This window comes from Aulonocara sp. 'chitande type north' Nkhata Bay, linkage group LG14, assembly GCF_057382095.1.
Source record: "Aulonocara sp. 'chitande type north' Nkhata Bay isolate Kocher_YH1m ecotype deep benthic linkage group LG14, A_spYH_male_GT1.1, whole genome shotgun sequence".
In the NCBI taxonomy this organism is placed as follows: Eukaryota; Metazoa; Chordata; class Actinopteri; order Cichliformes; family Cichlidae; genus Aulonocara; species Aulonocara sp. 'chitande type north' Nkhata Bay.
This window is the reverse complement of record NC_141357.1, coordinates 6324687-6338605: the sequence shown is the minus strand read 5'-3', so window position 1 is coordinate 6338605 and position 13919 is coordinate 6324687. Positions and strand designations below refer to the sequence as shown.

Below are 13919 nucleotides of genomic sequence, written 5' to 3'. Positions count from 1 at the left end.
CATTATCTGAATATCTATTGGACGTTTGGTATAGACACTTAATACTTTCTGATGATACATTTTCCTTTTGTGATCCTGTTACTCTTACTCCAGCACCACCCCACAATGACACTGACATTTCAAGTATTCACCTGTTAGTGAGTTTCCATAAACAGACTGACATTAATGCTATCTATTAATATATTTCTTGAACTATTAAACTTTTGCTATTATTACTACACATAGCATGTGCACCACTTACTTGATTTAAGGTAATCTACCTACAAGTATATTTTTAAAGCCATCCATATTGATACAGGTACAGTTTAATGTTCCGGGCCATAGCTGCTTGGACCTCTTAATTTGAATCCCAGTTCACCTACCAGTTTATGCTCTACTTTTCTAGTTTCTAGGTCACTTGGCACAAATTGGTATATCTGAGGGTTGTGGCAGGAAAGTCATCTGTTGTAAAAACAATCTGTGCCAAACTCAATATGCAGGTATATCCACAGTGGCAACACCTTCCAAATAAGCGAGTGGTGTAAAGACGTGTTTGTGTCTTTGCATTGAATGGATGCACCTTTCTAACCAAGCTTGCTGGTATTATCTGACAGGACAAAGCTCCACCCTGTTGTCCCAATATGGTCACTTCAGGCTTAAATACAAACCAATAAGCTAATGTAGCTGCAAAAGGCATGATAAGGAAACAAATGGGTAAAACCATATTGGCTACACCCATCTTTTATATACAGTCTATGATGTGTGTGGACTGTCATAAACAAAACAAACAAAAAAAATTCTGGATGACTCAATTAAAAGGAACCTTCCACTGTTTGAGTAACGCAGGTGTCGAACAGAATGGCCAAATCCAAGCAGCAGAGGCCCAGAGCCACACTTCTTTGGTAACAATTCAGGGTCAAATTCATAAGCCTACATTCCCATAATGCACTCAAATGGCCTCTTTCATTCAAAATTAATACTTTAATACATTTGGAAACAGTGTTTTGTCAAGCTGAGATGAGTAAACTGGACTACTTGAGTAGGTTTCAGTGGAGCAACCCCTTAAAGATTTGAATTAAGACAAAATGTAAAGTTTTCATTTTGCAAGAACATGCCTTATTTCTTATATTAGATGACATCACTTACATGCAAAAATAGCTTTTACATGTAAAACAGAATAACTACACCATTCCTCACCGACACGTGTTAAAGGTATGCGTGTGATGTCTTTCTAATGTTTTTCATTCACAGAGCTACTAAACAAATCAGGATCAAAACACTTAAGCCAAATGGAGTCGAATATTTTCACATGCAAAAGATTCAGGTTAAATATGCAAAAAGAAGAAAGGGATAATAGAGGAGTGTAGCCGTCACTTCTGTTAGAGTAAAAAAACATCCGACTTGTGTTTTACATGATTTGTCGAAAGTTCTACAATGACAACCAAATGAGTGAGGCTCGGTGTGGTTCTGATGGAGTTTGCTACACACAGTTTATTTTGCCCTTTCCTACATTTTTACAGTATGAATCAGCTTTCTGGCACACATAGCCCATCTGTCCTTATCTGCTCTGCACTTGCTGCTGGAAACACGAGGGGCATGAAGTGAAGAAGTACTCATTCACCTTTGTGTCAAAGGTGGCAAGTTTTTTGGGATAACTGGCAGAGTACCGTCACAGTATCAACCAGACCAATGAGCCAGCTTGTAGGTAAAATAAGAGACGGAAAGGGATGGGACTAACTGAACTTTCAAAATAAGAGCGAGAGGACTTTCCACTGCACTAGCCAACAGATCGTAAGAATGAAATTAAAACACAGGTACATTTTTCAGGCTTATTCTTTCACTGTAATTTGAAGATGTGGATATAAACCAAGGGGAGGTGAGGTAGACCCTGTGTCAACACAAGCCTGTGCAGGTAAAACTCAAAACAACATTTCCCCACTGCTCACCTGTAAAGGCTCCAAGCTTATTAAAGTTTTGATTGCTATCACCATGGTGACGCCTGCAGGCTTGTCAGGGCTCTTTTTTAAATTTCCATTTAAGAGACAGTGAGTGAGATCAGAGAGCAGTCAGACAGGTGTAGCAGGCTAGTGACAGTCTACTGCAGGTTGCTAAAATGAAGCTGCCCACCTGATGATATGTGGGCCAAAGCACAAGTCCAGAGCATTTTTTTCTTTGCTACTCTGCATAACACTTTCTGTCATACTCATGTCACATCTTCCAAACCCATTACTATTAGCTCCAGTTATGGCTTTCCACAGCTCTCCATGACCTTTGATCTTTCCGGAGCAGGCAGAGACCCAGTGTAAGGACAACATTTTCCACTTAATTCTCCATTTTCTACCATTTTGTGACCAAGTTACAAACTTATTCCTGTGTAGGCTGCAGTACTGCTGTGCAGCACTGCTAAAAAATTAAAGTTGAAGTTTGTGTTTCATGTAGAGTTAAAGAAAGCATATGTTCTCATGTCATATCCAAAGAAGAAACTCAAATACCCAAAACTAATTACACAAGACCTCTCACATTAATTCATTTGGGTTCCTGATTCTTCCTCTGTAAATTAAACTAGGCACATACGGTCCTCTCCTGCTTGGAGGTTAACCCTGAAACTCTGCATATCAACTTTAACCTCCTAAGACCCGAACTCTTCCATGGCATGCATTTTTAATTTATCTTTGATATTTGGGCTGATTGGGACCTAATGAATGTAAAAATAAAGAATTACCAGATTTATTTTTTTTTTACCTAATTTTTGTTTCTAAGAAAAATGAGAGCCACATATGAGCATATTTGTTTAAGATTTCGATAGAACAGTAGCAGTATAATGTCCTCGTAAGTGGATATCAGGCCCTTGTAGAGCAAAATTGAGTATTTTGGTCTAAATAACCCAAAATGTCCACATATGTGGACGCCAGGTCCTAGGAGGTTAAAGTTCCTTTTGTCATGATTTACAACCCATCGGTCAGTCAGTGTATGACAATGAGGTAATTCTAACTTACTATATTACAGCGATCCTCCATTGAGAAACAGCTCAGGTTTTAAGCCATTAGATTTGCAATTCAGAATCTTTCTGAAGCAAGTGAGACCAGTCCTACATAAACCATTTCTTGAACTAAGATCAGATGCACTGCAGGCAACAATGATTGTGTCAGGAATCTCTGAGTGCATTGCACTATCCTGACATCTAATTGTACACACGGTGCTATAACAGAGAAGGCTGGAGAAATGCACAAATCTTTATAGAGGTATATGCCTAAATACAGCAGTTCCCTTAAAAACTTAGTGTCAGCTCATTCTATAACTCAGAGAAGATCCACCACATTGTACAGACAAGGTACTTCAGCGTCATTCATTAACATGTTACCTCATAGTTTCAATGAAGCAAAAGAATGCCACCCGGCCACACAACACCACCATGCGAGAGCCTCGCCCTGGGGCAGTGCAAACACACAAACAATGCTAAGGACACACCTTTACCGATATCAAATAGACCTGACGTGGATATGACAAATACAGAGTTGAGATGTGAGAGGATGCAGATCAACGAGGAGAAACAGAGAGAGCATGAAGTCTGCAAAAGAACTGTCCTACCTCATTGCTGAGGGATTTCGCTCTCACCTGTGTCCTTCAAGTTCACACTAGGGCTGCCACGATTTGTCGACTAGTCACGATTACGTCGATTATCAAAATCGTCGACGACTGATTTAATAGTCGACGCGTCGTTTGAAGCTTTGTAAGATCACAAAAGACGCAGGAATAAGTGGCAGGATTTAAGAGTGTAATAACGGACTGAAACAGAAGATGGCAGCATTGCATGTACAAGGATGTCAGCTACCGTTAAACCCCGAAGAAGAAGAAGAAGAAGAAGCAGCTGTGTCCCAGAATTCATAGCGCGGCCCAGCGCAGTTTCCAACAATGGCGGCAGCTAGTTAGTTTTAATGTTACTCTTATTATTCTTTCTGGGTCACAAAATAAACGTTTAACATATTTTCAGGCGAGAATGTAGCTGTGTAAACCTCAAATATCTGCTCAGTTTATCAGGACACCACATATTTTCAAAAGCGCTCCGACGTTTTCGGAGACATCTGTTACCCACTAGCTCGTTAGCGAGCCAGGGGCTAGGCTCACTAGCGCTGTGAGAACACCGGACTCCCCGCAAATCGTTTTCAAACCCACCACCGTCTTTCGCTACTCAGGTTAAATATATATGAGTCACTTAGATAACTTAAAATGTTATTGTTTGGCTTTTTTTTTAGTATTTTATTTGTTCCTGAGTAAATCAGTTTGTCTGAGATTAAAGTTATAGTTTTTACACAGCTGAATAAACGTCAAGCAGACAACTGATTATCAGAAGTGTGAGATGCTCCAGAATATACTCCAGTGTCCTGTTATATTTTAGATAGCAAGGAGTTTATTAAACTTCACCGAAACAATCTGCAAATTTCATTAAAATTTAATAAACTATCATCTTGTCTTTATTTTTAGTTAGCACAGACCTTAAACACTTAAAGCTGTAAGCTAATGATAGTTATATAAGAGCAGATGCTGCTGGTGCAATAAGCTGTAGTTTTACGTCCAATGGATGATGATCTGATTAGTCGACTAATCGCAAAAATAATCGGTGACTAGTCGACTATCAAAATAATCGTTTGTGGCAGCCCTAGTTCACACTATTACCCAAGCCAAAGCTAGTCCCCAAAAACTTCCACACTAACTTCATCTGACCACAATGAAATCTAACAGCCTTTAATGCAGATCTACATGTCAAAACATCGCCACTTCTCAGGCAAGACAAAACAAAACAAAACATTTTCAGAGAACTTTTTTCAGGATGAAGGATGTGTCCCTTACCAGAGGTCTGTACTTCATTGCTCCTGCACTGCTCTCGACTGGTTGTGGACAGGGTGTCCCCCCCCTCCGCAATCCTTTTTCTCACCACTCCAATACGAATGTGGGCTCCAGCGCCGCGTCACAACTACTATTTAGCTGAGAGTTTGTTTTTAGAAGCTCTCCCCTCCATTCTGAGAGCCAGCTGCCATAGCTTCTCCTCTTACTGCTGCTCGCACACGCTTGACGCACACCTCATTCTGTCCTCTCTCACTCGCCACTCATTTGTACACTTTTCTTCTCCCCCCTCCCCTTCAGAAGAAACAGTCTCTGTGCTGGGTGACACACAACACCCCACATTTGCTCCCTCTCTATGTACTTTTTTGTCCCGGTCACTTTCTCTGTAATCCACTACATACTATTACTTGTTTGGTCTTTCTCCATTAAAAACAAGAGAGCCCCCACACACACACACACACACACACACACACACACCTGGCCCGAACCACCCCTGGAGAGAAAAAAGGATCCGAAAGGAAAAATGTGTCCTGCTGCCAAATGGGTAAGAAGTGTTTGTGTGCATCAGAGCAAAATACTGTAAACTCTTTAGTAGTAACTGCCCATAAATAATTATCTAGTTGAGCTTCCTATTCCTTCCCCCTCCTCCCATCTTTTCTCATCCTTCACTTCCTGCTGTCCTCCACTCTCAGATTTACAGGCCGGAATGGAAACCAGACAGACTGCCAGAAATATGGCTCCTGACCCCCACTGCATCAAGCTGACACACACACACACACACACACACACACACACACTTACCATCATTAGCCCAATGTCATTATAGGCTGGGTGATTACTTCAGACCAGAGCTGTGTGTTTGTGTAGGTGTGTGTGTGTATACACACATACACACACCTACAGATCAAAGGCCTCAGCAGTTTAATGCATCTGCTTGTTAACACTAACAACAACTGACACGTTACAAGCAGCAGGCGTGTGTTGCTGAGAACAAGTTTCCACTGCACTCACTGGACTCAGAAACGAATACTGGACAGTTTGAAGGTCAAAAAAGATGTGAGTTTTCAATTACAGCCTAACAGATACAGAATTTTTGAGGCCGATACTGATTTTCCCAAAGTAAAAAAATCCCTGTTTGTATATACATTTATGTCCCCACAGTATGTTAGAGTTATAACGTAAAGAAAAAAAATGATGGCGGTCCTAATGACTCTCCAACACAGTCGGCTCAGCTGTATGCTCCTCTGCTGCACACAGTGCTGAAGAACCGAGGTCTGCAATCTGTTATTTAAAAAAAAACAATTACATGTTTGCAGAACAAATCCCTTGACACATTATATTTTATATATATATATATTAGGGGTGCAATGATATTCGTATCGATATTGAACCGTTCGATACAGTGCTTTCGGTTCAGTACGCATATGTATCGAACAATACAACATTTGTAATTTATTTTATCAACTTTCCTTCTGACGATGCTGTCTGTGTGGAGCGCTCAGTGAATCTGCGTTCGACTACTCCGCCTAGGCTGCACTGTCGAGCGCAGATCCACTGAGCGCTCCACACAGACAACATAGTCAGAAGGAAGAGCGCAGGGCAAGCTAGCAAGACAGAAGTTAAGCTCTCCTTGCAACATGGCAAATTGAACCTCCCCCACCCTCATTCAGATCTGGCGTTTGGAATTATTTTGGTTTTCATGTGACGTATGACCCTGAAGGTAAGCGCGTCATGGACTAAAGTAAAACAGTATGTTGGATGTGCCACGCAATGCTCAATTACATGGGTGGGAGCTAGTGTGTTAGCGCAGTTAGCTCGTTAACGTGTTGGCCGTCCAGCCCCATGCACGGGGCTATCAGGGCTAGCTCGTTAACGGAGATTTGCCGTAGGGCTGCTCGATTATGGCAAAAATGATAATCACGATTATTTTCACTGAAATTGAGATCTCGATTATTTGACAATATTTATTTAACCCTTTAAGACCTACTATAGAACCAAGTCCGCCAGAGCTTATATTATTTTTTTTACATGTTGTAGTGCCATTTATGGGAGCATTTCAAGTTGCTATACAACTGTTATAGCCCATATTTTAATAATATGTATGCATTAAGTCCATAATAACTACATTAATTGCAAAAAAGTGCAATAAACTACAAAAAAAAATTGAAAATCGTTTTTGTTTGTTTTTTTACATATATTACTTGGAGAAATTTAAGAGGTTTATCCCTCAAAACTTTAAATACAAAAAAGTTGCAAAAAATAGTTTACAACAACAGGAAATTTATTTTGAGTGTGTTCATAGTTTTATTTTGGAGATACACCAATTTTTATATATTGCAGGAAAAACGAAAAAACAATCCTGTGATGCAAATTTGCAAAGAAAACAGCATGTGCATCAAAATAAACTATTTCCAGCAGTGCAATTCGAGTTCCAAGCATCCCAGAAACTATTCAGAAAAGTCAAACATGACCAGTATAGGCTTTTAAGGCATCGAATTTCCCAGAGGAACCCACCCGAGGGATTAATAAAGTTCTATCTTATCTTATCTTACAAGTAAAAAACTACATTTCCGCGAAAATGAAGTCACTTCCGGTTTCGGCCAGGAAATGGCGGACATGTGATAGTTCGCGCTGACGTCTGTTTCACTGTGGGAAGTGTTACGAACAGCTGATCGGCGAAGCGTGTTTCTGGAATATTATGTTTTTGTTCCTGCAAGCGCTTTTTATGCAATTTTTGCAAAGCTTTATGTGGAAGGAAACCGTGACCGAGGACAAGCTGATGGCATCAGATGTAAGTACAATTCCTCCGGTTTATTGCGCTAGCTTACACAGTCCAGGTTCTACAGGGATTTAAAAATAGTTACACAAAACGGAGCGTGCTGCTCTGACCGGCTTTAAAGGGTTAACAATGACTTTAAAAAATAATATAAAATTGTGTGCAACACCACTGAAGTTTTTTTTTTTTTTACCTCTCTTTTCAACCAACAGCAGTCACTCTCCTCTCCAAATAACTTCTGCTTAGCTTTCCGAGCTTCCCTCGGGTCCTCTTAATCAGCGGTCTCCAACCTCTTTTGCGCCACAGACGGTTTATGCCCGACAATATTTTTACGGACCGGCCTTTAAGGTGTCGCGGATAAACGAGGGAGGGGCTAATAATCGGCTCACTCATTTTTAATGATCATTGAAAGCCCAGATCGTAATCGTGATTAAAATTCGATTAATTGAGCAGCCCTAATTTGCCGTGTTGTGACGTTAAGGTCATTTTAACGAGGTTAACCTGAAAGCACTAGTGGGAACACAACGAATATGACTGCACATTTACGCCGACATGATTCTCCTTTTGGGGACCTGATATGTTTAATATGCTGCTGAGAATATAGCCCAGAAGAAGCGGATAGTATAGCTTTTATTTTGGAAAGAGACATTTCTCTGTAATAAACTCTCTTTTCCAAAGATGAGTGATTCCTCAATCAGATACAGGGCTCGCAATATCGCTAGCCCGACGTCCTGGGGCTAGCGATTTTTTCAGTCGGGCTACCAAAATCTATCTCTGCCCTGCCCGTCGGCCTATCGTAGGAAGGAAAAATATACGTCAATGCTTTTGCATTCTTTCGGAAATGTAGCTGGGTAATTATGTCATTGGCATCGGTGAGCCACTGTCAATATGTGACATATTGCAATCGCGTTTGAATTTGCGCTTGTTTTTTTGCTTTCACTTTGCAATCGCGCTAACTGTGTATAGAGAGCGACAGCACTGATCTGTGAGTGATGATAATTTGCGCACCAATTCCTCTGACATCGTCTTATTAATTGTTAGCTTACTATGCAAACATGACAAGTGAAATCTCCCGCAGCTTAAACATGTGAGATGTTTAAGACATGTTGATCGCGCAGAGAATCGCTGAGCTTATGTGAGTGCGTGTGTAAAAGCAGCAGGATTTATATTTGACTACGATGACCTGGATGACTGAGAACCTTCACAGACAGATATATATTTTAGTTCTGCTGAGCCAAATAAGACAGGTCAGGGTGAAGAAGTGACAGCCAAAGAAAAGCTTACCTCAAAACGGAGAAGTTATGACAAATCAGACTATAAGGCAAAAAGAAAGTGCAGCTTTATGGTTTCATGGACAAAAGAATTTCTGTGGCTGCAATATGACGAGCTAAATAACCAGGGCTGCACATAAGTGGTCCGCAGGTGCGCATTCGCTGTCAAAATAAAAAACACGCACAAGGGTTAGGGTTAAATTTAAAAACTGTACTTTTGAGTTAAAATATATATTTATAATTTTAATAAATGACAAATTAAAAAGGCATGAACATTTTTTTTGTATCGAAAAAATATTGAACCGTGACACCAAAGTATCGAACCGAACCGTGAATTTTGTGTATCATTGCACCCCTAATAAATAAATAAATAAATATATATATATATTTTAGTGCTGTCAAAATTATCGCGTTAATTGTTAAGATCAACGCGAAATGTTTAATGCATTAAAAAAAATTTAACGCTGATTTTGTTTTTTTATTAATTTCCTGTAATCTAAGACCTTTAAATTCATGAGCACCTCTGGAGGAGGGGGCAACAGTGTGCTATGCTGGCGTTTGGCCTGACAGAAATGATTAGAAGAAGAAGAAGTGACACCATGCTACTATCTAGCTAACACTAGCTAACACACGCAAGCATGGACGAGGGCGGACTTTTGGGTGGAAAGTTTCTCTTTAAGAAGTTGCCTGATGGCTTGTTGGACAAAACGAGAGTAAGATGCACAATTTGCAACGCTGAATTCAAGTACCACAGAAGCAGTTCATCACTGGCGTATCACCTGAGAGCAAAACACCCAACTGAATCCACCTCTACGGGACCTCGCCAGTCTACGCTTCAGGAGTATGGTGCTTGTGGACGAATAACAAAAAATGTGAGAGAAAAGGTAACCAATTCCTTGGTTGTTTGGATAGCTAAAAACTGCCGACCAGTTAGCATAGTAGAAGATGATGGACTGAGAGAAGTCATTCGTGCTGCATCAGGAGATGAGGAACCATTGTGTCGAGACTGCACACTTTGTATGGGGACCAGAGGGCTCAGCAGTCCAGCAAGCTTGTGCAAGTAAGGAATGTCGCTCTCACCGGAGACCACTGGACTTCGGTGAACAACGATAATTACTTAAAATATAAAGAATAAAAAAATGTAATTGGAGCCAGGCTATTAATAAAGTAATTGAGATTAATCGCAATTAATAACAGAAAATTGTGAGATTAGTTAGTTAATTTTTTTTAATCTATTGACAGCACTAATTTATATATATATATATATATATATATATATAAAAAACTGTTAAGTGATTGGTAGCGTGAGGGGTCTAACCAGCATGTCTTATCAAAGAGTACTCCAGTGATAAAAGTAGAAAAAACAGAATACTTCTTGCATATACTTGCTGTCTTTCAGACCGCCCTCTACTGGTCACCTCCATTTAATTTACATTCAACTAGTAGGTTCTCTGCAAATGCAGGCTTTAAACAAATGCTTAGGTAGTAGTGTCTGTGTCAGAAATTACACAATGCACACTTCATCTGATGCCTCTCTCACTCTCCCCCTCCCTCTTGCTTCATTGCCAGTATAATCAAAGCCTGTACTGCAGGAATCTGAGTAATGTTTTCCAGACGTGGTCCTTCGCTCTCTTACTAGTGTAAGAACACAGCAGACAGTCGGCAGGACACAGGCACCGATGTGACAGAAGATGCCAAATATCTGGATGGATTTACTCATCTTACTCCTAAGCTCTAATGTTTGTGGTTCACATTTTCTTTTGGCAAGTGCTGGGAGAGTAGAGGTGTGCGCCTCTGCTTGTGTGTGTGTGCTTCTGCAGGCTCATGCTGAGGCAGCATATTTAGAAGGAGCTGGAAGGAGGAGGGGCTGTATCTCACCACCAGTGTCTTGCTCAGCTGTCACACATTTAACTCTTCACCATCCAAACCATTTTCCCCACTTCACTTGAAGTTCTAGTTAAGTGGACCCTGCATGGCCCGGCGGAGGATTCGTAAACACCAAAAGCCGGGGACAAAAATATGCACTTCACAGAATGTTATCAGTGCAGCAGATGGGACGTACTGCCTGACAATAGCATCCTGCTCTCACTACATCACCACCATATCCAGGCTGTCCTTTATGGCTCTGGAGCTATAAATGATGTGGTATAAAAGCACTATGAAGAACATAAAGCCATGGAGACAATACAAACAGTGTGTTATACCTGCTATTGGGCTACTCAGTTACAGCCTCTGTGCCCATCACAACTGTAATTGCCACCAGCATATAGCATAAGGCCATCATTTGATATTTTTTTACTTTACAGCACTGTAGTCATACCGTCCAGCTCTCATGTCACCGGTTACAGTTAATCATTACAGGGTTATTCAATAAAAGCATGTATTTATCTGTGGGGATTTTCTTTCTTATTGCTAGGGGAATATTGCACATGGTGTTGTTTAGACCGAAAGAGTTTAAAAACAACTGAAATCCCACCGACTGCTTTCAGGGAAATGCGTGTGAGCTCGACTCCGTGGGAAACCAGAAATGGGAACTTGACTTTCCCCTCAATTACCCTCTCTCTCTCACCCACCCCCCAATCAAATTCTTTTCCCTCTCTCACTTCCTCTTCAAAGTTTGAGACAAGGAACATCCAAGAATACATTGGGAAGATGGCCCCAACTGACCGAGTGCTCAGTGAATACCTCAGGCAGCAGAAACCCAAGAAAGAGGAGGGAGACGAGGAACCATCATGGAAGGACAGGCCCCTGCACGGTATGTACCACCGGCAGATAGAGGAGGTGGCTGATATCCAGAAATCCTACCAGTGGCTGGACAAAGCTGGACTGAAAGACAGCACAGAGGCACTAATCATGGCAGCACAAGAACAAGCTCTGACCACAAGATCCATAGAGGCTGGGGTCTATCACACCAGGCAAGACCCCAGGTGCAGGCTGTGTAAAGATGCCCCAGAGACAATCCAGCACATAACAGCAGGGTGCAAGATGCTAGCAGGCAAGGCATACATGGAACGCCATAACCAAGTGGCCGGCATAGTGTACAGGAACATCTGTGCTGAGTACAACCTGGAAGTCCCGAGGTCAAAATGGGAGATGCCCCCAAGGGTGGTGGAGAATGACCGAGCTAAGATCCTGTGGGACTTCCAGATACAGACGGACAAAATGGTGGTGGCTAACCAACCGGACATAGTGGTGGTAGACAAACAGAAGAAGGCGGCCATAGTGATCGATGTAGCGGTTCCGAATGACAGCAATATCAGGAAGAAGGAACACGAGAAGCTGGAGAAATACCAAGGGCTCAGAGAAGAGCTCAAGAGGATGTGGAGGGTGAAGGTAACGGTGGTCCCCGTGGTAATCGGAGCACTAGGTGCGGTGACTCCCAAGCTAGGCGAGTGGCTCCAGCAGATCCCGGGAACAACATCGGAAATCTCTGTCCAGAAGAGCGCAGTCCTGGGAACAGCTAAGATACTGCGCAGGACCCTCAAGCTCCCAGGCCTCTGGTAGAGGACCCGAGCTTGAAGGATAAACCGCCCGCAGGGGCGTGCTGGGTGTTTTTTTTATATATATATATATATATATATATATATATATATATATATGCCAAATATGCACACTGTGTTCAGCCAATCATAAGCCTAATCATGTTTTGATGCTAGATAATATAAAAGGAGAAATATGGTGAAGAGAAAGTGATAATTAAACCAAGATAACGTCTACAGTTTTTAATCTGATTATGGCTCTTATTCCACGTCAGTGCAGTGTGAAAGCCTCTGCAGCATTTTGCAGGAAGTTATGGTCACACTAGTTTCTGTCCCCTCCTGCCTCAGTCTGTTGTTGCCACTGTGTATGTGTGTGAAAAGGAGAGGTATGGAGCTGATGACAGCTGGCCAAGTTCCAATACAAGGTTTCCAAAAAAAAGTATTAATATCTCTAAAAAAAAAAAAAAAAAAAAAAAAAAAAAAGACATTGCAGATGGACAAAGTTGTCATTTCTGTCTGGAAACCTCAAGTTCAAAATTTGGGGCATCTTGTTCATTTGAAGGCAGATTGCATGAATCGGAAATGGACTTCACCGAGCTGAGGACACTGCACACATAAAGTAGTGCCCTGGTAATCATAAGATAGCCGTGGCCCACGCCTGGCTATCTGGCTTTATCATCCATTTGTCTTGTATTGTCACCATAATTAAGTCAGCAATATACTGTATTAAAAAGAATTGAAGATAGTGTTTAGTGGGGTTATAAATGATAAGTATAAACTGACTTCATTACAGTTTGTCTTCATTTTACAATCAGAGCTTCCCCCGTCTTGGAGATTAGAAAGAATGCAGGTTTAAGGCTCTTCCAGAGGCTGTGTCCATCTTTTATATACAGTCAATGGCTATAGCAGACCAACATTATTTTTTTAGTACAAATGTAACACTTGCTCTCATGTAATTTTACATAAAGACAACTTCATTGAACTCCACAGAGTAAAGCTGTGGACTGGAAGCAACGTGACATCCAGAGACCATAGAAAATCAATGACACTCCACAGATTCAAGCATCTATCACACACAATCACACTTCATTTGTTTATTTAAAGCTTGCCTGTGGAGTTTTGGCCAGTGTTTCTTGCGTTTTACGTTGTTTGCATAGTGCACATAAAGGATGCAGATGGTGTGCAAGCAAGCACGCATCCTGCTGTCTAAGAATCTAAAGTCGTTGTGAATAACAAACCAAGAAGTGTTTTGACATACAGTAAATATAACTGAGCACTTCAAATCTGTAGTATCAGCTTCGGTGAGATCATAATGATTGTCACAGTTTTAAGATTCCTCCCAAGCTTTCAGGATCATTTCTTTATCAGCGCCCCACCGTTGCATCATGATGAGCACACCCTTGATGAAAAGGTTGCATAGTTCAATTTCAGCCTGTGCTCTAAAAGTTTCATCATAATGACACATCTCAGGCATTGGACATGTTGATATATATTACGTGACTAGATCAGCAAAACAGCTTGGGATTGGCCCTTGCTGTGAAATAGCACCATAAACCAAAACCAGCTTTAGTG

The 13919-nt window shown here is 41.2% G+C and overlaps 1 protein-coding gene across 3 annotated transcripts in view; it reads right to left on the bottom strand.

Annotated features, from left to right (window-relative positions):
• LOC147313950 (unconventional myosin-Ic-like) overlaps nucleotides 1-13919 on the bottom strand; it is a 61939-nt gene that overhangs the window by 25916 nt on the left and 22104 nt on the right. The window contains exon 1 of one of the 3 annotated variants that reach the window (XM_086260719.1): nucleotides 4828-5030. The exons of the other annotated variants lie outside the window; for them this stretch is intronic. Coding sequence (XP_086116845.1) covers nucleotides 4828-4845 — 18 coding nt within the window. The 5' untranslated portion in view covers nucleotides 4846-5030. Of the gene's footprint in view, nucleotides 1-4827; nucleotides 5031-13919 lie in introns of those variants that run through there. 3 annotated transcript variants of the gene reach the window in all.